This window comes from Drepanopeziza brunnea (genome assembly GCF_022702325.1).
Source record: "Drepanopeziza brunnea f. sp. 'multigermtubi' strain 214-2 chromosome Unknown ctg11, whole genome shotgun sequence".
In the NCBI taxonomy this organism is placed as follows: domain Eukaryota; kingdom Fungi; phylum Ascomycota; class Leotiomycetes; order Helotiales; family Drepanopezizaceae; genus Drepanopeziza; species Drepanopeziza brunnea.
In genome coordinates, this window is record NW_027094074.1 from 377,228 (window position 1) to 401,258 (window position 24,031).

The following is a 24,031-nucleotide window of genomic DNA, read 5'->3' on the forward strand; positions in this document are numbered from 1 at the left end:
AACGCCAGCCAGCTAGCCAGCCAGCCACATCCCAGTCCTGTCGGCCCACATTGCACCATGCATCGTATCGTAGTGTGTAAGCGTGTTCATCGTCAGAATCCATCCAGAAAAGAACCCGAGATGGCCCCTCGAGATACAAATGCAGAAGCGAAGAAATGAAATAGAAGAGAGATTGCAAAGTGCTGTAGACAAGATGTGATGCAAGACTCCGTCATGTGCCTCCCTTGATGGCGATCATCGTAGATGCTTAGCAGCTGCCTCGCGCTCCCGAATCTCCTTGAGCTTGGTATCGAGAGTTTCAAGACGGCTCTGCAGACTTGGACCGGTACCGCTACCGAAATCAAAAGACTCGATGCTGTGGCGGGTTTGGTGCATGGTTGCGAAGGCGGGCCGTTTGATCGTAGCCGAGCTATCTTGGAAGAGACGGCGGGGAAAAGTGTTGCTTGGGCCGGACTCAGAAAAGGGAGAGCCGAGCTGCGGACCAATTTCGGCGCATGAGAGAAGCTTCGCGGGTTCTGCAGTCGAAGTAGGATCACTTGGCTGAGGGTTCAAGGACTCGGCATTGGCAATCCCAGGGAAGCGAAATGGTGGCGATCTGTGCAAGAATCCAGACTCACGGTATCGCAGAGCCTCGTTGCCCAGAGAGAAACCTCGACTGCGTACTCGGCGGCTGTTATCCAAAGGCAAGCCAAACAACTGCTCGTTCAAGATGGATGGCCGCACAATGGGGCTCAGCTCGTCCTCGAGGTCATGTTGCGCTCGTCGCTTCTGAGTTCCGTTCAGGGAGCGAGGTTGGTTCAAATGAAGAGGCGATCCGAGGGATCCAGAAGTATCGGACTGGGTGCGAGGTGGCTCGGGACGAGATGCACAAGAGTCCACAGTCTTTGAGGACGAAGGACCATACGTCCGCGCAACAAAGGGCGAGGCGAGTCGGCGAACTTTCGATTGCCCGAGGGTGGCACGTGAGGCGGCAGAACTTGATAGTTTGATTTCTTCATGAGGGACAAACAATCTTCGGATATTGACCGGCTCGGCAGCGAGCTGGGCTAACGGTCCATCGGGTTGCATTGACTCGGCCGTGCTGGTAGTCAGCGACAGAGCGATTTCCTTGGTGCGGAAAGAAGAGTCGAGGTGAGCACCGAAAGGCGAAGGACGGGGAGGCGCACAGGTTCTCGATCGGCCTGGGACCCGGGTGAAAGGAGTCGGGACTGGCGATTGATGGTGTCGGTATCGAGAGACGGCCATGTCGTTGGTCTTGCGACACATCTCTCTTAAATGGTGGCGGGTAGCCGCACTGGCGTGTGGCCATGCCCCATAGACCTTGGGACTCTCCACAGTAGGAGTTGGACTATCGCTGTCCGCCAATGCGGAAGAAGATATCATTCGAGACTGTCTGTGAATGACAGGAACAGTTGACGAGACTTTCTGACCCTTCCAGCTTCGTCTGGCTTCTCTCGCCACCCGGTGACAGACGCCCTCTGGTGGGACAGCACCTGCACTGATACGGAAAGGTGTGACGGTTGGATCTTGCAGGTAAAGCATGTAGGTCGTCCAGAGATGAGCGCTTTGATCCTTGCTCCAAGGGGCGTCCGACCGAGCTTTGCTTCGAATCTTGTGGTTGAGCGTGCTGGTTGGTGCCTGGAATGTGTCTTCTTGGATCGCAGCCTTGATTTTGCGCTTGGGGACGGGAAAGGTGAAAGGGTCCGAGATATCAGGCTCTGGCGAGGTGCAGTTGCCATCGTCTGAGGGGCGAGAGGCTCGACTTCCACTGTAGAACGAGTCGTCGCTGTAGTATGAAGTGTCAGAGAGAGATGATGACGGTCTCGCGTACTCGTCTGCGGGCGAGGCGGACATGCTCCAGTCTGGTCGGCGCTGAGCAGTCTCCAAGGAGAGCATTGGGACTGGTGTCTTTGGGGCTGGCCCGCAGGAGGGTGGGAGCAGGGCAGAGGTGTCAATCGACAACTGCTCTCGATCTGGCATACCCAGATCATCTCGATCGGCGATTTCGATAGTTGGAACTGGCATGTCTTCGGCAGCAACTGAGGCGAGAAATTGTTGAGTGGAAACGTTCAGTAACGACGTAGCATTGCTTCTTCGCACCTTCAGACGTTGTCGAGGAGGAGGAGGAGGAGGAGGTTGGCAAGGTTCTGAGAAAGGAATTTCGGGAGTCTTGGGCTCCTGATAACGGAAACCACGAGGCAGGGTGTGCGACCCGTTTGAAAACATGGTTGTTATTTGTCGGTGCGGCCGTTTGGTAGTCGACGCGCTGGAATGTGTGGAAGAAAGCGTGGCGAGGGAGGCAAGGGACCGGTGGTGGGTACAAAAGCAGCAAACGCTTTCGCAAGCAGGTACAGAGAAAAGGGTACGCCCGAATTGAAGATAGATCGAAGGGACGGCCGAAGAAGCAAGGCGGAGGAGGGTGTTGTTGGTGTTGAAGAGGGGAGCGAGAACAAAGGAAGTCGGGTTCGCAAGTAAGCAAAGTCGCGACTTCGGCTGCTCACTTATGAAAGTGAACTGCAGATTCGTGACTCCTCCTACCAGTGCTCCGATATGTCCAGGAATGTACGATGCTCACGAGCTCTGCATCTGCGACTGGGCGAGGGGGTGAATTCGAATGGAAGTGGCTCGGTCGCAGAGAGTGAAGTCGGAGTTGGGTTGCGACGGGGCAAAGGTGAATGCGCTCGATCGATTACAGGCGGGCAGGCGGGGAGGCGGGCAGGCGGGCAGGCAGCAAGACACGTTTGTAGGGGCCGGCCAGTATTCTCGCGCCACGGAGAGGAAAACGGTGAGGGCAGGGCGATGCGCCTGGATGGATGTCTTGGAATTGATCGACTTTCCCGTGGTCGCAGGGTTTTCCCGTTCCCGTCACGAAAGCGCCGGGGGGGGGGGTTGTTGACTGGAATGGGGGCGATGAGTGAAATTGCAAGTTGAAGGTGTGAAGAAGGGGCGAGAGCGTTCGAATATGGAGAATCGGTGGGTCGGTCGGTCAATTAGTTGAAGGGTGCAAGTAGGAAAAGAGCGTAAGTTGGTGTTGGTGAGAGGGTATTTTGGTTGGTATGGTGTACGGTACCAGTAGGTGAGAGGAAGAGAGTGGGTGGTGGTGAGCGAGAGAAGGTGTGACGTGGGAGACCTGGCTGCTCAGGCTGCTCTGGGGGGGGGGAAGGAAAGGCGATAAGGTCGATAGCTTGGACCGACGACGGAGCTCGGCGAATCAGAAAAGGCGACGACGAGAAGCTTTGAAGTGCTGGGGCCCGCAAATCACCATGCGAGCGAGCGGTGAGTGGAGGCACAGCCACAGGCGATGCGACGAGGGTACTACGTATATACTTATTAGATGTGTATACTTCTATTAGATTTGTATATCATTATATGTATATATTATATACTATATTACATACTACCGTATCCTCTGGTTTAAATGAGACCTTGGCAAGCCGTGCGGGGTGGAGTCAGCCAAGTAGAGAAGCGAGAAAAATGGATTACTCAGCTGACAGTATTCAACGTCGAAAAGTTGGTAAAGGTCAGAATCAAGCGAATTTTAATATTTTCGATCCTTTTTTAAATTTATTTTAATATAAATTTATTTTAATAGATATAATTAAATATCAATTGCAGTTAAATCTATACTTTCCATTACTTTCGACCAATTTCCATATTCGGTTCCATCTTCGTCTACGTATACGATTTCTTTTGCAATTGCTTCGTGCTTTTTTATAAGCAAATTTTGCTCTTGTGCTACCCTTTTTTCCTCAACTTTAGTATCGTTTTCGCTCTCTTTACGAGCTTTATCAAACGATCTTAGCATATCGATTAATTCGGAGTTTTTCTTTGTAGAAAAGCCTCGAATATTGCGTTCTTTTATTAGATCTATTAGATCTTTTCTCCGCAATCGCTCGTATTCGTCGCATTCTACCCATTCGGAATCTATATTCCAATCGTTATCTTGAGTATCGTCGATTACGCGATATTCGTATCCTTCTATCGCTTTATCTCGAATATTCCAATCTCCTATTATTAAATCAGGTAGATTTTTAATATTTAAAAGGTGATCTTCGCTGCCGTCGGCGGCTAAATATATACCGGTATCGCGAAAAGATTTAATAACGAGGTCGTTTGTATTGCAAATACGATCCCAAGCTTGCGCGACCACGTAAGTAAGCATAATTCTCTTATCACTAACAGTCCATTTGGTATCGGTTGGTTTATTTGCTTCCTATTGCCAAATATATTTATCGGTAAGCTCTCGAAGGTGATTTTTAAAAGTTTTGTTGATATGAGTATCGAGAAGCTAGCAAATTCCCGTCATCCCCGGAGGTATCATCGCTATTTCGATATTATTTTTTCGAAAAAGCTTTTTGATTTCTGTCGTTTTATGAAAAGCAGCACAATCTAAAGCAACTAATAAAGGATTGTCTTTAGTAACTGCTGTTTAAAGGACTAGCTCTTCTTCGATCCATTTTAATAATAACTTTTCGTTATTATATGCTGATTTGTTGAATTCGATAGTAACTCCAAGATTATATTGTATTCCTTCTGATTTTTCAATCTCTCCTCCTAATTCGGATTCTTTTCCGTGGAAAATTAATTTCGGTTTTAATCGTCCGATACCGTCTGCGAATATATATAAAATAAGAGTAGCTTAGCGTTTATTCCATCTACTTCGGTCTGATTTACCTCCTACGGTATATGCACCTTTTATATTATAAGTGCGACCATCTAAATATTCAAATGGAATCGGAGTTTCGTCGAAATTTAAACACATAGAAGGTTTGAATTTATTTAATAATCGAGGCTCGTATTCGTTAGAAATCGATGGTTGCGAAACCTTACGAATACGGCGAAGAAAATTTAATACGTATCTTTCCGTATCGACAGGTAATTTTTGAGCCTATTTTTATTAATATTAATAATTGATTATATTAAAAAATAATAAATATACGTACGATTTTTGTAATACAACGTAAAGTAATTATTTTTTTTAAAAAACCTTGAAACCAGCCACTTGAAAAAAGAAATACTGATGCATAATCAAGGTATATTTCAGTGAAAAGTCTAGTAGCTTGCTCTCTAAACCACCATTGTTTTATAACAATATTCGTCGATCTTTTTTCGAGGAATTCGTTAAGAAGTTTTTCTTCTATTTCTGGCCAATACGGCGTCCAATATTCAGAAACTCTTCGAGAGCCTTTCGGAGCAGCTAAAATCTTTTGTGCGCCGTTTAAAGTGCACCATTTCATCATAATAGATTCTCCGTATTGAGGGAATTGTATTTTAAGTTGCTCTTTCGTCGGTTTTTTCCATTCTATTTGTTCTTTATTAAGATTATAATATCTATATCTATATTTTAAAAAATTAATTATTATTATCTTTTTTTTTTAAAATAGAAATATATACCTGTATTTTAAAAAGAACTTAATTACTACTAGCTTTTCTTCTCGAGTCGGATTAAGCTTCTTTATTATTGGCCTTATTTTTGGAGCTGGACCAGCGTTTTCATCTTCTTCAGGCTCGATCCCGTCTGAATATACGTGTATATTTGGTCCGATATGAGTTTGTAGCTTATCTATTGTCATAGATTTCTTTCCCATTCGTGCTACTTTAGGAACAAGCTTATCGTTGCTCCATTTTCTTTTTAAAACGCTTTTAACGCTTCTTATAGAACTAGAACTAGCTTGAGAGCTAAAAGAGGTATTTGCTGAGAGTAGATCTGGTGGTTCTGGCGGTTTCGGTGGAATTTCAAAGGTGGGCAAAGACATGTTGGCATATCAAGATGTAATAGCAATGCAATTCTATTCATTTTGGCGGCTCAAATGCTATAGATTTTGATACTTGGCATTTCTGAGTCATCAATTCCTGCCAATCGGTCACTTGTCGCCGGTGCCCGTCTCCACCACGCACGGCTTGCCAAGGTCTCATTTAAACCAGAGGATACGGTATACCATACATATGTATATCGGTCTATATACAACTTTCATGTGTGCGTGTGATTTGACATGCCTGATGAGGTACGGTACGGTACCACTCTGCGAGTGATACGCAGCGGCACGCAAAAAAGGAGATCCCTCGGAAATAATCATGTTAACCTTTGGGCAGTGGGAACATCAGCTGATCCAGACCCTGGGACGAACCGAACTGAGTGAGTGCATCACGATTCACAACTTCTCCAACGGCCATCACACCCGTTCGTTCGTTCGTTCGTTCGTTCCATCTCACAACTCACATTTCACATCCCCCCTCCTCCCACCCGCTCCCGCCCTCGACCGCTGCAAATGAAACACCTACCGGTACCCTTCCCCATTCACGCGTCCATCTCGCGGCCGGTTCTACCACGTCTCTCTCCTCTGCAGATTTCCCGGCTCAACGCACATACAGAGTACACAGACAGAACGTTCGGGAAACCTCCCTTACAAACAAGAAGCATGCATGCGTGCCCTGGCAGGCCCTTCGAGCTCGTATCGCTAGGTGGGTAAGATACTACTCCGGACATGCAATGCAAGCCTCGCCCAGCTCGAGGAATCGAGGTACAAGGGTTGAAGGCTACAAATCACAGCATAGCACGTCTGAGCGTGGAGTGCGTGCCGTTTGGGGCAGGGCAGTGGGCACGCACGTACGTAGTACTACTGTACTACGTACGCGCTGTGTCTGCGTCTTGCATCCCTGGTGTGTTCCTGGTACTTGCAGCTGGGCGGGGACAGGAGAGGAGGATAAATACTTGGGGGGTTGCTGTATGGAGAGGTACGTTGATCTGTGTCTCTGTTGGTATGGGCTGGCGCGGAGCGGTGGAGCGGGCGAGTCGACAGAACTGGATAGGTATGTCAGGATAGGGGAAGACGAGGTTTGTACATGGAGATAGAGACGGAAATGCCTGCACGCACTCCAACTGGCGGCTACGGAGCGAGCTGGTTCGCAGGTACCGGTCAGGTACACCTACAAACGGGCAGATTAATGCATGCATGCAGCAGCCAAGAAGAGGAGAATCGGCAAGTCATCGCAGCCGTGTGGAGCGCCTTTCTGGTAATCCACCCCCGGCTTGGATCGGAAGAGAGAAAAGGGCCTCGGGAGGTTTAGGTAAAATTGGATCTCGCCCAACAAATAGAGGAACCTCTGTTACTGATAAAGGTAGGCCAGATGCCTATTCAGGATACTACCTTTCTCCTGCTGCTCCATTGCCTCAGCACCGGCCGGCGTCACCTCGGCAAGCGCGGCAAGCGAGGGCAAATGGCATTTTGCGAGTTTTGCGATATCCGACCGGCCTCTCCCTCTTGACGTCCAGCTTTCGAAGTATTCGTGGACTTTAAACAAGTCATTGCTTGGAATTTTGACGAGTCTCTACAAGTGTGGGAAAACTGTGGAAAGGGTGCATCTTTTATCTTAAGCTTAAGTGAAGCTGACTGCCCCGGATCGGATTCAGGGGTAAAAACCATCTATCCCTATTTCCATTCGACAGGTTCCATCCAGCGTGCCACCCATCATCCTTCAGCCACTCTATCAATAGTGTCACTGTAACATCCCATCGTGAACCTCATCTTGCGACGCAAGGGATGGCTTCACTCTTCGGAATGTGTTACTTTCCTCCGTCTTCTCTTTCTCTCTCTCCCTCTCTCTCTGTGTCTTTTCCTTCTCCGCTCAGTATTCAATTCTTCGCAATTCACACTGATTGTAATCAATTATTTTCCCCTCGAGTCAAGGCAAGATGCCTTCTCTCAACCCACACCACATCTTCATCCTCAAAATCTCCCTCGCCTCCATCTCCCTCCTCCTAACAGCCACCTACCTCTTCAGCTCCTCTTCCTCTTCCACCCACTTTACCGAAATCACCACCTCCCTTCCATCTCTCCCATCTCTCCCGTCTCTCCCGTCTCTCCCGTCTCTCCCAACCATCAGCAACCCCCTCTCTAGCTCCCCTTCCTCCTCATCCGCCAAAGCCACCTTCGTATCCGCCCTACTCGCGGACGAGAACGAGATAGATGGAGCCTTCGACAACAAGACTCTAGTAGAGTTGTGTGCAAGCAGGTCCTGGACGCCAGGGTTGATCTTCAAGTGCGAGCCGTTCGAGGGGGGTATTGCGAATGTGAGGAATGTGCTGCTGAATTGTGTGAGATATGCTATTGAAGCGGGAGGTCTGCACTAACCTTCCTTCCATCGGATATCAGATATTTATTGGCTAACAGAAGAAAATAGCTACCTCTCTCATAACCCCCGAGATCCTCCTCCGCACCACCGCGTCTCCAGACGGAGCATCAGTGCCCCTCACCCACTATTTTGACCTCCCGCACTTCACGGACCTGCTCACCACATCCTGCCCTCAAATCTCCCTCATCGGCTCTCAAAACGACCTCTACAACGCGCCCTCAACCGCGGTACCCATCCCGCTCGTCCCCTCCTCACTCACCGGCCCCCTCCTGGGCGGCTTCATCCTCTCCGCACCAGGCAACTGGTCCTCTTCCTTCCGCGCCTTTCTCAATGCCACCCACCCCGAACCTCCCTCCGCCATCAAACCCGTCCTCGTCTCAGTGAGCCCTCCACTCCTAGAATTTCCTCTCACCTACGATGACCCGCACTTCGTCGCGCAGTTTGGACGCCTTCTTCGCTTCCGTCCCGATGTGCGCAAACTCGCCGCTAGCGTCATTTTCGCCATGAACGAAAAGTACACCTTGGAAATGAAAGCCGGCGGAGCTTCCGGTATAGAGAAGAAACTATGGTACGGCGCACACCTCCGCACCGGACAGGATGCGCTAGCGGCAGGGTGGACACCGTACTCGATGCAGGAAACAAACTACATCTCGCACGCCCAGGTGTCCCACCTGCACCTCATCTACATGACATCCACCTTCCCGGGTGATCTCGTGACCTTCACCGAGAAAGCGGCGGGATTCAACATTAGCGTGGCGACCAAAACTTCCCTTCTCGGCAGCGGTACCGACGACGGGGCTGCAAAACCCGGGTATGAAGAAGAGTGGGCGGCGCTGGGAGGTTTAAGCTGGGACCAGGCGCTGCTTGTCGATTACGAGGTTCTGCTGAGGAGCTCGGTGTTTGGCGGGACGTGGGAGAGCAGCTTTAGCTGGGGCGTTGCGATGCGCCGGCACGTCGTTGCATCGGGCAAGAAGGGCTGGGTGAACATCGCGCAGCGCTCCGTCGATGGTCCTTTTACTCATATCTCGCCGCGCTCTTTGCACTCTTCGCACCACTATCTCTCGCCTCCAAGCAGGGGGTCCTTCCTGCCTCTCCCCCACGACGGTTTCGCTAGTGAAGCTAGGCTTTCCCACCAAAAAGCCAAAAGAAATGGAAAGGGCAAGAGGCAAGAAGAAGAGGGAAAAGCGGAGTTGAGCGAGAAGGAGAAGGGCAACGGCGGGGTGGTGAAGGAGGCGAAGGAGGGGGAGACGTGTTTTAAGGATCGGCTCAGTGTTGTGTTTGGGCCTGTGGGGGAGGGGAGACGCGTCAGGGGGAGCTTGTGGCCTTGAGACTTTCTGGGGGGAGATTATGTTGCTTTGAGGGTTATCTTTTGTGGCTTTGAATATTGGCGACAAGGAATTGGCGATTGGTCAAGCGAACAAATGGGGAAAAGAAAAGAGGGAGAAAAGGGCTGGCAAATTCAGAATGAGGCTCGGTACCTGGCGGGTGGCTACCACGCTCTCCGGATGGAAGAAAGGGTAGGCGTTTTTGGCCTGCGAGAAACACTGGGACAGGATAGGATAGAATAAGACGGGACTGGTAGGCTGTTTACAGATAAGATTCGCTATCTCTAGTCATCCTCGGATCGGAATCTGGGTATGGAATTTTGTATATGGAATTCTGCACATAGGATCTGGGAAGCGGCGATTACATTCGATACCTTCGCACGAGAGAGGGGAGGGGTAAAGGAAGAAGGTGTACCAAAAGAAGATAAGCTACCGTATAAGCTTATTACTATGCTTAATAATATGCTTATCGATATAAGCTTCCAAGGATGACCCTGGGACAGCTTGGGGGGTGGTCCTTTAACGAAAAGACGAGCTTTTCTAAACGACGATTTCATCGATGAAAAGGATTCATTCCATCTTAGCTTCGATGGGGATGATGTGAATTGTGTAAATAGAGAATCTATTTGATCTGAAATAACGATTGTTGAGTGATCTAATACCTAGCTCTGCTAACACCTTGGAGAGCGTTCCAAGACGGTCAGCTGACCGTTCAAATGCCCTCGTATATGTGGCTCGAGCACGGCCTACTGTACTATAGTAGTGCTGTAGGGAAGGCGAGGTAATTGATAAGAAAAAGGCGGGCATCGATTCGATCGGAGATGACAGCCAGCCGACCATGAAGCGCAAGACACGAAAAGCTGTGGTACACTTCGCGCTCTTCTTTGGTGCTCTGCTTCTCATTTTAGTTCTGAACCGGCCAGAGGCACGCGGCAAGAAATTCGCATGGGACAGGGTCCGGTACCAGACGACGGCCACCGAGCTCCCCGAGGCGCGCGGTATCTGTCTCGGCCTGGCGACCACCTCCAAGCCTGCTCTGGTCGTGTCGCGGGTGAGCTCCGATGGCGACATCAAATGGTCGGATGGTCTCTCCGACCTCTACCACCGCTGTGTCTACACAGCCGATGCGCCGCGGGACCAAACCTCCGCGCACCTGCAAGTCCCCGAGAACCGAGGCCACGAGGCCATGGGGTACTTGACGTTCCTCATCGATAACTACGATCAGATCCCCGACGCCGGCGCGGTGTTCGTCCACGGAGCGCGCTGGGCGTGGCACAACGATGCCCCTGACTACGACAACCATTCTCTCCTCTCGCGGCTCAACGTCACGAATGCGCTGGCCGTCTCGGGCTATCACAATCTGCGCTGCGACTGGAGCCTCAGTACCTGTCCTGCGTCTTCACCGCCGCAGGGGAGCTTGGAGACCTCCTCGCAGGCCTATCTCTCGCCCTGGGACTATCGAGCCGTGTCCGACTCCCTCTTGCCCGTTGGGCTGACGGCCATCTTCGGTGGTGGCCAGGGCCCAGCTGCCGCTGCCGCACTCGATGTATACCTGGGCCGAACCCGGACCGTCCGCTCCCAATGCTGTGCCCAGTTTGTTGTTTCCAAGCAGAGCATCCGTAGGCATTCCCGCGCCGAGTACGTGGCCCTCCGGCAGTGGCTGCTCGACGGGAGCCGCTCCGGCAACAACAACAACAACAGCAACTACAACAAGAACGCCGCGCCAGCGGACGACAGGATTGCCGGCCGGATCTTGTCGTACGTCTGGCACATCTTGTTCATCACGCAGAGCGACTCCGACGTTGCTGCTGGCGTCGTCAGTCTCGAGCAGCTGAACTCCCAGGCGTGTCCTCGTGCCGACGAGTGCTATTGTCGCCTCTATGGCAGATGCAACCTCGAGGGCTGTACCGCTCCTGGTAGTTGCCACGGGCAGTATGAGCTGCCCCCGAAGCTGATGCTTCCTGACGACTGGGCCGCCACCCACTCGGGGCTTTGAAGCGGTCGCGGCTTGCTGTCTGGGAATTTTGGACCGTCTGATGGTAGTTGACGTGATTGGCGCATCCCGACGCGTCGAGACTGTCGGACCCAGGGTATTGGGCAAGATGATGATGTTTTTGAGAAACGAATACCGGGGGGGGGGGGGGGGGGGGATCAAAAACCAAGAAAGGTTGCTCGTGAGGAGCTAAGAGCTGCTTGTTGTGAAGTGAAGAAGTGAGGGAAGTGGGTGAAGTGGGTGAAGTGAGGTGATATTACACAGTTCGGTATAAGTTCGTGTTATCATCAGCGGGTATTTGAATGAGTAGGTGGGATGAAGGGTGATCCAGCGAGTTTGTTAACAAGCAGGAGGAGGGCGCGGGGGGAGGTCAGGGGAGGTGAAAGATCCTTTTGGAGAGAAACGGATCGGGATCGACTAAACCGTCATGAGGCCATAAGGCAGAAACAGGCACACACGCATTGCAGCAGCTCGAGGTAATGGGATACGAGAAAGTAAACGAAAACACACTACCTGCATTTTCCATGTTGTTCGATAGATGGAGGGATACATACTCATACATACATACTTGTACATACTTATACATACATATACACATACATACATACCTACATACATACACATATACATACATAGAGCAACTTCTCAACGTCCCAACATCTCACAAGCAAACAGCAGCCAGCAATCCCACCTTCAGCATCGCGATTCAACCATTCCTTCCTCTCACTCGTTTGCGAAATAGCGAGCGAGCGAGCGAGCGTGTACGTAATTACCTAGGTAGGTGGAGAGGAACTCCCGTACAGTAGATAGATAAATGGATAGATGGATAGATAAATAGATAGATAGATAGATAGAGGCTTGCCTACCGGTACCGGTACTTGTGATGACGGGCGCTAAGGTAGGTACCGTGCTGGTATCGGTATGGAGAGCTGTGCGCTGAGTAAGCTAGGGGTCGTTTTTCGGTCTTCGGTTTTCTGTCTGGTTTTTCGCATTTTTCTATCCGTTCATCGTCTCATTCAAAGGGAGCAAAGGGAGCACAATCTCTCTCTTGAAGGACAGAACAGGACAGGTCAAGTCGCGAAAAACCCCGTTAAAAAAAAGAGAAGAAGAAAGAAGAAGGAAGGGGTTTGTATGAGACATAGTCCGTTGCGATCCGTGCGTGCGTGCGTAGATAGGTAGGTAGGTACCGGTAGGTACCGACCGGTAATACCTAGGTACAGTACAGTGGTACAGTAGGTACCGGTAGTACGGTCCTAATCGCCGACTCGGTGACCTCGCTTAACTTACTTACTCATGTAGTAGTAGGTACCGACTGCCCGCCCGCCCGCCCGCCCGCCTGCAAACCTACCTATCGGTATCGGTATCGGTATCACCCCGCCTCCCCCCCCCCCTCCTTCCCCAAACCTTCCTTCCTCAGAAAGTAGAAAATAGCACGTAGAAAGTAGCACGTAGATCGAATCAGGTCAGGTCAGGTCAGGTCAGGTCAGGTGGGGCATCCATTCATCCATCCATTCACTTTCCCACTTTCGCCTACTGCGTGCTCGGCGACATTGTGCACGTCTGCTCTCCTACCGGTATTTAGAGCTCCCTCCTCTTGCTTTCCCTTTCCCTTTCCCTTTCCCTTTCCCTTTCCTTTTCTTTTCTTTGAGTCCTCTGCTTCTTCTTCTTCTTCTTCTACTACTGCTACTTTGGCTTGCTTGTGCGAGGCGGAAAGGATAACGAGGATAAGGATAAGGATAACGAGGACGATAACGACGAGAGTACCAACGATAATACCAGCGCCATCGCCAAACACCAACACTACCAGAACAAACACTCGCCGCCCCCAGAAGCAAACGACAGACGGGGCAAACAGGCAAGGAAGAGCAGCAGAAACAGCAACCATGTGCATGAAAGCAACGTGCACCACCTGCCGTATGCCCATCCCATCTCTCCTCCCATCTCTCCCCTCTCATCTCTCATACCCATATCTCTTCTATTCATTTCATGTCTACAAAGGTAGATATATATATACACACATACACACAGGTACCAATCTACTAACACTCCAATGCGTACCTTAGAAAAGGCAACCTGGTGGGGCTGCGGCAGCCACATCCCGTCCGTCATGGACGCCATTCCTGCGGCGGAGCGGTGTACTGTATGTCCCTCCCCCTTTCCTCCCCCTTTCCTCCCCCTTTCCTCCCTCTCGTCATATACGTATGTGAGATGTACTCACGAGGTGAGATGATACAGTGCGAGCCCAAGGTCAAGGTGGACGGCAAGGAGTACCCGCCCAAGGGAGCGGCTGCGAGTTGACTAGCCGGCCCGGTGGTGGGCGCTCTGGGCCGCGTTTGGGGCTGGGTTGCGGGGGGTGGGGGGAAGGGGGATGGGGGGAAGGAGAGGAAGGGGGAGTTGTGAGTGAGGTGGTGTGAGTGAGGCGGCGGTTGGGTTTGGCGTGGGTCTGGCTTGATTCTGGGATGCAGAGGAGTTGAACGGGTGGAAGCTCTCTAGAGAGGGTCCGGGGTGTATCACCAAACAAGGAAATGCAGTGGATTTTTGCTGAACGTGGAATCGACGGAGAAGGGATGGGGACGCGTTCCTTCTCTTGAGGACTAGATCTTGCTCCTCTTCAAACCGTCCTCTCTGATACTGGACGCGTTACTTCTATTGAGCACTAGATCTTGCTCCCCTTCAGAAACTGTCCCCTCTGATACTGTTGTGGCCATTGCACTTTGAGACCCAGTCGATGAGCAACCCGCAACACCCACTCCGGCTCTCTCAGGAATTGTCGCCCGACCAACACGACATCCGCCTTTGCCAACCCGCCATTCTCGTCCGTAATCTCAATGGTATCTTCGCTCTTCTCCAGAATGCTCTTCGCAACTTCAGCCTCGGTAATCATGCCCACAGCACCAATCAGCAGATCCGTGATACCCGCTCCGTGAAGCTCCTTTCGAATCCTAGCCGCAAGCCCGACCTGGTAGTCATTGAACACCTCGACCGTCTGCCGCTCGCAGTTCCCACCCGAGCTCACATCCAACAGGTCAACCCCCAGCGCCGGCAGGATCTTCGCCAACCGAATCGTCGACTCCACATCCCAACTCTCCCCCGTCTTCCCCTCCATCCACTCCGTCGCACTAACCCGTACCAGCAGCGGCATCCCCCGCGGGATGGCCCCCCGCACCGCCTGCACCACCTCCAGCAGCAGCCTCGCCCGATTCTCGAAACTGCCGCCGTACGCATCCGTCCGCCGGTTCGAGATCGGGCTCAGAAACGAGCAGAGCAGGTACCCGTGCGCGGCGTGGATCTCGAGGACGTCCACGCCCGCCTCGACCGCCCGCCGCGCCCCCTCCCGGAAGCCGTCCACCACGTCCTGCACGTCGCGCACGCTCATCGCGCGCGGCGTCGCGTACCCGTCGCCCCAGCCGATGGCGCTGGGCCCGACCACGTCGGTGGGCCAGCCGTTTTGATCGGTCGCCGCGAGGGCCTTCTCGCCGCGCGCGAGCAGCCAGGGGGCGAGCGTGCTGGCTTTGCGGCCGGCGTGCGCGAGTTGCAGGCCGAGCTTTTGGTTCTGGGAGTGGACGAAGGCGGCGATGCGTTGGATGGGGGCGATTTGGGAGTCTTGCCAGAGGCCGGCGTCTTCGGGGGAGATGCGGCCGTTGGGCTATCGGGAGGAGGAGGAAAGGTTAGCGAGGGAACGTGTACGGCTTGCGGTCTTTGGGAGGGGGCTTGGCTGGCTACTGACTAGGACGGCTGTGGCTTCGATGATGGTGAGGGAGGCGCCGCGGAAGGCGAAGGCGGAGAGGTGGGCGAGGTGGAAGTCTGTGAGGTGTCCGTTGGAGGCTGAGTACATGCACATTGGGGCGACCCCTTGGTGGTTGTAAGCATGGCTATCAATCGGGGTAGAGAGAGGGAAGGGTAAGTAAGTAAGGGGGGAGCTTGAAGATGCTTCGGAATAGAAGCAGAAGATAGATAGATAGGTCGATAAGGCACGCACAAATTCTATTCTGGAACGTCACATCTCTGATCTTCAAAGGCGAGAAGAGCGTCGGCGGGTTGGGACTGAGAGCGGTGCCTACCGGCGGGTCCTGGACAGGTGTGAAGAAGGGAGCTCCTGGCGCTGGTCTGTTGCGTTTGGCCATCGTTGCGAACAGTGCCTAGATCTTCTTTCTTACTTTCATGGGAGCGCGAGTTGAGGGATGTGAAGTCCGTAGACTTTGAAGAATCGGATCTGCCAAGGAGAAACCTTTGTGGTGCGGGATACGATACCGAGGATTATATATGTCGCACGGAACTGGTATGTAATTATTCTGCCCCCCTTACCCCACCCCGAAGATGACCCATTGAGAGTGACATTAAACTTCCTGGGAAGCGGTGGTAATCGAGCCGCTAGCGGCCGAGACACACGACCTACCGCTTTAGATAATACCTCACGACGCTATCCGTAGAACGGCTACGGGACGGTCCTCGTCTTTTTCGATAAGACAGTTTATTAGCTTAGCTAAGCTGTTTTCGAATAGATTAGAGAAAAGTAGGTAGGTATTGATTTTTTTAAAGAAAAGGGTCTAATTAATGGCCGTTTTTTTTTTTTTGGGTAAAAGAAGGTTGGAGAGAGAGGATTGCTGAAATGACCCCTTCCCTACCTGCTTTTTAGGTACTCGAGCTAGATGTGACGCTGGCTGTATAGAGGGCGGAGGGCTAGCGGCTTTGGAATGGGAAGGAGGAAAAGGGGGAGGAAGAGAGGCAGGGAGTCGCAGCGTTGTTTACAGTAATCGATTGTGGAAGGTAAAATAGAAGCGCAGATGATTGGAACAACCAAGGGCCAAGAAGTAAGGGTTTCTGCAGCAGTATCGAGGAAAAAAAATGCCGGCTGCTAAATGTAGAACGTTGTTAGATAGTGGGATTCGAATTACTTAAGGTTTAAGCTTTTTTAAAAGGATCTTTATACGTAGTAGCTTTGGAGTTTGCTCAAGATGATAGGTAGGGTGTGGCGGGGCTGGATGGACCCTTTCTGGTAGAGCTTTTTTCGTTATCATTATTGTTGTTGTTGTTGTATTTATTAACGTCGGGCGGGTATCCAAAACGCAATGCTTGGACCCTGGGGACCTCCCATGGGGTACGGCGACGTGCTAAGTAGAGGAATTATATACAAAGTACTATCTAATCGAGAGTAAAAACCACGTTGGGGAAAACCTCTCGTCAAATAGCTGGACACCTGTAAACCCCCTAAAAGCAATTCATAGTGATGTGCGTCGAGTTTTCTCTCGACAACTGTCGAATACGTGTGGCCCTACGAGCGGCCTCGATCCGTATAGTACAAACATCGTTCTCTTTCGTCGTAGAGCTAAGAAGGCTCGCGTTCGTAGCCCTTAAATAGAGCCGGTGTGTTTGTAGAACGCTCTTTCGAAGGCTTTCGTTATCATTAGAGATGTGGAAAGCCCGGCTTATGAATAAATTCAAATTCTTGAATGAGAAGTAGGATCTGTTGAAGAAGTCAACCCTCGCGCCTCGAACCAATATATTGACCGAGTATGAATGAGTTGACAGTAAAGAATTACCGACAGCAGATTTACCAAAGGGAGAAACTTTATCCGTTTAGCACGCCCTCGTATAGTACCCCGTAAGGTTTCCCTTCGCAAGGAGACATAGAAAAATCAGAAAGAAAGAAAAAGTGGGGGGGGGGGGGAAGATAACTATACGCGAATGTTGTTGCATATCATCCGCGCTCTTATCTTATCGTCCGCCCATTAATTTCCTTCAACCTGTAATATCTCGTGCCTTTTAAGATGACCGCTCGTCTTGCCTCAAATGCGGATGTATCTGCCGCTAGATCTCACTTCAAGCACGTAACGAAGCCAAACCAAATCAATTCAATCTGCGAAGGCTATCGCAATCTATATAGACCCCCCCCCCCCATTTCGAGAAATAAATGGTTGTGATCACCCAGAAAGCGCAAAGCGGAAGCTGGCTGAATATAACAGCCCAGATCCAGTTCTTCTGCACGGATGAGAAGCCGCTTTTCTAGCGGAGGGGAGGAGCTATGACATACTTTTTTTGCTTACTCGAATATGAAATTCATCTTTGGAATTACAGCCTCAGGCTTGGTAGCTTTAAGGGGGAAAAAATATGAGAGTGGAAAGAATGCTCGAGATGAATAAATTGCTGTGCCTTGTGTGTGATTCACTCGCTTGGTCCTTCTTGGTCACCGTGCGCTCGGGGACGAGGATTATATATAAGAGGAGGCATATGGGGACAGTAGGGAGTTTGATCAAGCTTCTAGAATTCTACACTCGACAATATGATGGATTGGTACTTGCTACGGGGAATAGCAGTGGTGGTAGTAGTGGTGGTGGTAGTAGTGGTGGTGGTAGTAGTAGTGGTGGTGTAGTAGTAGTAGTAGTAGTAGTAGTAGTAGTAGTAGTAGTAGTAGTAGTAGTAGTAGTAGTAGTAGTAGTAGTAGTAGTAGTAGTAGTAGTAGTAGTTGTTGTTGTTGTTGTTGTTGTTGTTGTTGTTGTTGGTAAATCATAGGGGGTTTGATAGACTAGTCTGATCGGGTTTGTTGGGTTATATTGTTGATGGTTGTGGTCGGTGGAAGAGGGCCCATTGGTCGTGTGTGTAGCGTAGGTGTAGCTGGTGCAACTGGCGCAATTGGCACAACTGGCGGAGGTAGTGTAGATGCAAGTGTAATAGATGTTATTGTGCCGAAGACTCCTTTACCTTTCTGCTCGTACGCAATTCTCTTTGCCTCCTTGATCTCTTGTTCCTTGATAAATTACTTGCCTAGCTGCCTTATGTTCTGGAGTCCAGGGCTCAAGTGTATCCTCTTGGACTAAGGCATGAAAGATCGAGGCCTAAGAGTGTCTCTTGGCTGGTTTGCACCATACTCTATATAAGACGAGGTGCTCTCGGAGTTGATGGCAGGCAGATCGATGTGCATGTCTCCAAATCTCTGATGTCCATCCGTTGAAGTCATCTAAGAAGGCTTCTAAGAGGGATTCGCCTTTTTTTCCTGCATAAGTGTGTTTTTAACTCTCTAAACACATCGTAATGTATTCATTGACTGTGGGTGAATGGAGAACCTGCTCGGCATCATTGATGTCGAAATCGTCCCCCTAAGTTGCTACATTAACGCTGTACCCTAAGCCTGTCGGGATAGGTCGAACAGACGCTGTAGTGGTGTTGTGTGAGCGTTGCGATTGCAGCGAGGGATGGCGAGAGTGATATGCTGACTGACTGACTTGCCAACATGTTTGTGGCTGCGTGGTAAGGTGAGGTGGTGTAGTTCGAGGAGTTCGAGGAGTTCGAGTTTGTATGTGGTAATAACCACAGATTCGCAAGGTTCCAGAAAATTCAAATTGAGTCAGGGGCATTCATTCATTGATTTGCCGCCAACCCTGAATTTGAGCTAAAGGTTACCTACAACTGGTAACAGCCAGGTAACCCAGGAATTGGACAACTTCGAGAGAAGAACTAATTCGCGTCCATCACGCACAAAGAGAAGAAGCAGGAAACAGACAACTTCGAAAAAAGAACTATTACCTAATTCCTATCACTCGAACTGTTTTCTAGGCATCATTGCCAGCAGTTCTCCGCCTACCCTCCCACTAACACTCAAATCAGCTCCCTCACATACAGATTCGGAAATCCCTACCTACCTCACATACAAACCCGATCAGACTAGTCTATCAAACCCCTTGTGATTTACCAACAGTAGTAATAGTAGTAGTAGTAGTAGTAGTAGTAGTATTGATTTGCGTGGGAGGGTAGCTCATCAATTGTTCACTAGAGCTCTGCGTCGGGCGGGTGGCAGGCGAAGCCTGCCGCCCTGGGACCTCCTATGGGTACGGCGACGTGCTAAGCTAAGGAATCATATACAAGCTGTGTGGGATGAGTACACAAATAGGAGGTTATAGATAAACGCATACAGAGCGATAATGCTCGTGGAGAAGTTGAACCATGTTTTGTGAACCAGGTTCACGACGATGGGCTTGAAACTTGCTTAAGACTTGAGGTTAATCAAATTACAGTGGTAGAGTCTTGGAATAAATGACAGCAATAATTGAGATGACAGCAATAAAGTCAATCCTTGGTATGCAAGAGGGCTGGCGCCCTCCTGACTTAGTCATTGCAAGTCTTTCTCTTTTTCTCTCTCCTCTTCCTGCCTTGCAGCTCCTTCAGGAAGGTCTTCACACGTAAGGCAAAAAATGAACAAAAAATAAATCATTCTGAATAATCCGGAAAGCGAGGCTTTTAAAGAAAGGGTTCTTTTTTTGCAGTTTAAATTCTTATTCTTGACAATCGACAGTGAATGAATAAGTACGAGAAATAAAGGAAGGAAGGGATGAAAAGATGAAAATATCTTTTTGAATTGCGAATCTGTATCATAAGATAGAAGGAGTGCTTCGTAGAAATAATTACTTGTATGTATAAAGACGAGCTGATTAGATATCAGGTAGGAGGGTAATAAAGATAGATGACTTTATGGAAAGGCTGGGAAAAGGTGATGGAAGTATAATTATCATTTTTTTATGTGTCTGTTTTTAGAGTTGCGAAAGGAAAAACATCGAAGATTCTTTGAGTAAAGCACGAACGAACCCTGATGATGTCTCAAAAGAGTGCCGAAATGGGGTTGTGTTGTTTTCTTTCTGTTGTGTTCGCGGGTTGTCGTCGATCGGGTATTCATGGCCGATTGCCGATTGCCGAGTCGCTTCATGAACTTGAATCGTTTGCTTGTCTGCCGGGCCGAAGTTGATGATATCTTGAGGCGGGAGGGATATCTGTCAGTTGATTCGTAAGTTAGTAGGGCTGGATTGGGAAGATTTGGCCGACCCAGATAGATGGCCCAAGACTTCTTCATTCTCAAGATTGGATCGTCAGCCAGCTAAAGACTATTGCATAAAAAAAATCCAGATTCCATACAATCTACCAATCAATGAAGTGAAATGAAGTGGAAACGGTATCTTGCACGGGCCGAGGCTCTTTGTTAACGGCTATCTTTCTTTAATCAGAAGACCGGGATTGATTTCTTTGACGGGTGCGCTTCTTCCGTTTTTGACGGGGCGGGGCACAGGAGATGGGTGGCTGATCGGTGGCTGATCGGTGGCTGGCCTTCTGGAATGCTAACTGACCTTCCCACGCGAGCGGTGGTGGAGTGGTGTGCAGGGGAGGAGATAACGGGCATAGATACCAACCAAGCTGACGGGCGATACATGTCGATTTGAAATGCAGAGGCAAAACTGATTTCATTTCTCGGGGCGTACTGTTCGGCACGTGAGGAGGATAGCTGAACTGAGTGTGAGCGGCTGCTATGTGTGTATAGCTGGGAGATACGGAGGATGTGGGTGGCTGTCGTGTTTCGTTGGTTGGTTGTTTACAACGTTGCTCGCTTACGTAAGCGATGTTTTGATACGACCCGCCCCACAGGATCGACTGTAGTGGTTGCCTCGGATATGGATCTCTATCTGGGGTCATCTTGTTGAGGATGAATAATATCTACATCTACCATCCCGTTCATCGAATATATATACATAAATATACTTTCATACGTGCATTACCGACTGTCGTCTCCTCAAGCGTCCCAAGCTTTGCCACGGTCTGCCCACGCCCGCTTGTTCGTGGCCGGCGTCTTTCTTGTCGTTGCTTGCATGCCGCGGCACGCCTCCGTGGGCCATGGCATGGCTGCAAGTGGAAGGTGTGGCCGGGGAGCGGCCGAGATAAGGTAGGGAATTAGTTAAGGGAATTGACCAATGGAGATGGTCCTCCCTTTCCCCAAAAAAGGAAGTGACACGAGCTTGTCAGCAAATCTTCTGGAAGATTGATTGTTCGTATCTTGGCCTGCATCATTACCTTCCCAGCGCGGGGGGGGAACACGGGACATGGAGCTGAGATGGAGCTGAGCTGAGCTGAGCCGAGCTAAGTTGAGATGTACAACTGTATGTAAGAGGAGGAGGAGGAGGATATCCATCTATCAGTCAGTCGGTCAGTCAATATGTATATGATGTATATATCATATACGATGTATGAGTAACTTCTCTCCTACCCTTTTTCTCTCTCTTTCTTTCTCTCTCTCTTTCTTCCCTCGTACCCTGTGCCACCAACAAACAGCCCACTCCCTCACTCCCTCACTCACTGATAGGGTACTCGTTCGCAATTGGACCCCCCAGTGCTGCAGTACGACTCGCATAAGTACTCACTCGATCCCCCCCTCTTGCGACACCTCTCCTCATTTTGTCGACTTCAACCACCACCATCCATCTGCCGTCGCGAGTGGCAAGACAAACAAAACATAATGGGTATGTATTATAGGGATCCAATTCATCCATGGGCTACATTCCACAAATTCCATTGCATACATTCCATTCCATCATAACAGAGCTCGGCTAACTGAACAGCGGCCAATATCGTGGTCGACGTCAACACCACCCTGCCCGGCTCAGGAACCGCGGCGCACCTCGACGTCGATGGGAGGCATTCTATGGTCGTGGCCGAGCCCGACCGGCCCCATGTCGGCTCGCACGTGAACGAGCCCACCGAGGAGGAGCGCCACACCCTGCGCCGTATCCCCGGTGCTGTCCCGATGATCGCGTACGCGCTCTGCTTCGTCGAGCTTGCCGAGCGAGCCTCCTACTACGGAGTCCAGCCCTTGATCGGGAACTTTGTCAACCGCAAGATGCCCGTCGGCGGCAACGGCTACGGGGCACCGAAGCGAGGAACCCAAGATACCGCGGGCGCGCTCGGAATGGGCACCGTCAAGTCCACCGCCGTCTCGCAATCCTTCTCCATGCTAGTCTACGCGCTCCCGGTCTTCTTCGGCTGGTTAGCCGATACGAAGACGGGTCGCTATAACATGGTCTTCTGGGGTGTCATTGTATGCGGTGTTGCCCACGTGCTCATGATTGGGGCCGGCGCCCCTTCGCTCTTGGCCAACGGCAATGCCAAAATCCCCTACTTCATCTCGCTGTACATGCTGGCTCTGGGTGCTGGTAAGCGAGCCCGCACGTGATGACAATAGCTCCTCTCGCTAACGTGTTCGAACCCACCAGCCATGTTCAAGCCCTGTATCTCTCCCATGCTGTTGGATCAGATGAAGGAGACCCGGCTCACGACGAAGGTCCTTGATACGGGCGAGAAGGTCTTGATCGACCCAGAGGCGACCACCGAGCGGGTCATGCTCTGGTTCTACCTCATGGTCAATATCGGGGGCTTCTTCAACGTCGCAACCTCCTACTCCGAGAAGTATGTCGGATGGTGCCTAGCATTCGGCCTTCCGCTCATCGTCTACCTCCCCTTGCCGGCCATGCTCGTGCTCCTTAAGAAGAAGCTCGTGATTAAGCCGCCGGGAGGAAGCGATCTCGGAAACGTCTTCAAGATTCTCGGCCTCTGCTTCCGCCGAGGCGGGCTGGTCAAGATGTTCAAACGCAACGGAGGGTTCTTCGAGGCCGCGAAGCCATCCAACATTGCGGTATCTGGCGCACCCGTTGCGGTCCCGTGGAACGACCAGTTCGTCGACGACGTGCGGCGTGCCTTCTTGGCCACGGGAATCTTCATGTTCTTTCCGATCCAGAGCATTAACGATAACGGCCTCGGAGGGGCCCAATCCGCTCTGACGACCATGCTGAGGACGAACGGTGTCCCGAACGATGTCATCAACAATATCAACCCCTTCGCCATCATCATTTGTGCCCCAATCCTCAACTACGTCCTCTACCCCTTCCTCCGCAAGCGCGGAATTCACTTCGGGAACATCGCCCGTATCACCCTCGGCCTCGCCATGTCCGCCACCGGCGCCATCGGCTACACGGTCATCACTTATTACGCCTATAAGGACGGCCCCTGCGGGGACCGCGGCTCCAGCAGCTCGTGCGTCGACGATAATGGCAATGCCCTTGTCGCTAATATCACTATCTGGTGGACGGCTGTCCCCGTCGCCATCGGCGCCATTTCGGAGCTCTTCGTCAACATCCCGGCCTTCGGCATGGCCTACTCCATGGCGCCCACGAACATGCGCGGCCTCGTCTCCGGCATGAACCTGATGTCGTCGGCCATCGCCTACGCCTTCGGCCTCGCCTTCGCCGGCGTCATCAAGGACCCCTTCCTGATCTGGGTCTTTGGCGGGCCCTCCATCGTCGGCTTCGTCGCCGCCGCCGTCTTCTGGTGGCTGTACCGCGACCTCAACCACGACGAGTACAACCTGTCCGAGAACGTCTACGACGCCAAGCTCCGCCGCGAGGATGCCGTGGCTCGGGAGGTGGCTAGCGAGGGCGAGAGCGTGGATGAGAAGAAGGGCTTTCGGGACGAGGAGACTCCCGCAGCGTCGAAAGAGGTGCATGCTTAGCTTAGCTGCTTTGTACGCGGTAGATGTGAAGGTATCTTGTTCTTATGCGTGTATGATGATGGGATTATATAGAAGAGCTCTTCTCTTCGTTCTTTCCGGAACAAGAGGGGATTAATAAAAGGGGGGGGGAGGGGGCTATATTCGCTTGATTTGATTTGATTTCGCAACGCTATATGAATGATACCTCTTGTTCCTTTTTTTTCCACGGCTCTGCTGCCTACTAGGATACAGTTTTTTTCTCCTTTCTATGGCTTATCTCGACCT

At 51.0% G+C, this 24,031-nt stretch overlaps 6 protein-coding genes across 6 annotated transcripts; 4 read left to right on the plus strand and 2 right to left on the minus strand.

Annotated features, from left to right (window-relative positions):
• Nucleotides 1–234: 234 nt before the first annotated feature.
• Nucleotides 235–2,226, minus strand: L3040_006393 (uncharacterized protein; the record flags this gene model as incomplete). The annotated part of the gene is made up of 1 exon (XM_007289182.1): nucleotides 235–2,226. One exon carries the CDS (start codon nucleotides 2,224–2,226, stop codon nucleotides 235–237), a length of 1,992 nt encoding a protein of 663 aa, XP_007289244.1.
• Nucleotides 2,227–5,993: 3,767 nt separating this feature from the next.
• On the plus strand, nucleotides 5,994–7,266 carry L3040_006394 (uncharacterized protein; the record flags this gene model as incomplete). Its single annotated transcript, XM_066154094.1, has 6 exons — nucleotides 5,994–6,005; nucleotides 6,094–6,136; nucleotides 6,382–6,462; nucleotides 6,508–6,607; nucleotides 6,995–7,068; nucleotides 7,124–7,266. 6 exons carry the CDS (start codon nucleotides 5,994–5,996, stop codon nucleotides 7,264–7,266), a joined length of 453 nt encoding a protein of 150 aa, XP_066011080.1.
• A 427-nt stretch (nucleotides 7,267–7,693) lies between these two features.
• Nucleotides 7,694–9,461, plus strand: L3040_006395 (uncharacterized protein; the record flags this gene model as incomplete). The annotated part of the gene is made up of 2 exons (XM_007289183.2): nucleotides 7,694–8,120; nucleotides 8,182–9,461. The coding sequence occupies 2 exons, from the start codon at nucleotides 7,694–7,696 to the stop codon at nucleotides 9,459–9,461; spliced, it is 1,707 nt and encodes a 568-aa protein (XP_007289245.2).
• An 835-nt stretch (nucleotides 9,462–10,296) lies between these two features.
• L3040_006396 (uncharacterized protein) lies at nucleotides 10,297–11,454 on the plus strand (the record flags this gene model as incomplete). Its single annotated transcript, XM_007289184.1, has 1 exon — nucleotides 10,297–11,454. The coding sequence occupies one exon, from the start codon at nucleotides 10,297–10,299 to the stop codon at nucleotides 11,452–11,454; it is 1,158 nt and encodes a 385-aa protein (XP_007289246.1).
• A 2,653-nt stretch (nucleotides 11,455–14,107) lies between these two features.
• Nucleotides 14,108–15,575, minus strand: L3040_006397 (uncharacterized protein; the record flags this gene model as incomplete). Its single annotated transcript, XM_007289186.1, has 3 exons — nucleotides 14,108–15,097; nucleotides 15,179–15,303; nucleotides 15,431–15,575. 3 exons carry the CDS (start codon nucleotides 15,573–15,575, stop codon nucleotides 14,108–14,110), a joined length of 1,260 nt encoding a protein of 419 aa, XP_007289248.1.
• A 6,146-nt stretch (nucleotides 15,576–21,721) lies between these two features.
• L3040_006398 (uncharacterized protein) lies at nucleotides 21,722–23,767 on the plus strand (the record flags this gene model as incomplete). The annotated part of the gene is made up of 3 exons (XM_066154095.1): nucleotides 21,722–21,725; nucleotides 21,825–22,415; nucleotides 22,476–23,767. The coding sequence occupies 3 exons, from the start codon at nucleotides 21,722–21,724 to the stop codon at nucleotides 23,765–23,767; spliced, it is 1,887 nt and encodes a 628-aa protein (XP_066011081.1).
• Nucleotides 23,768–24,031: the final 264 nt, after the last annotated feature.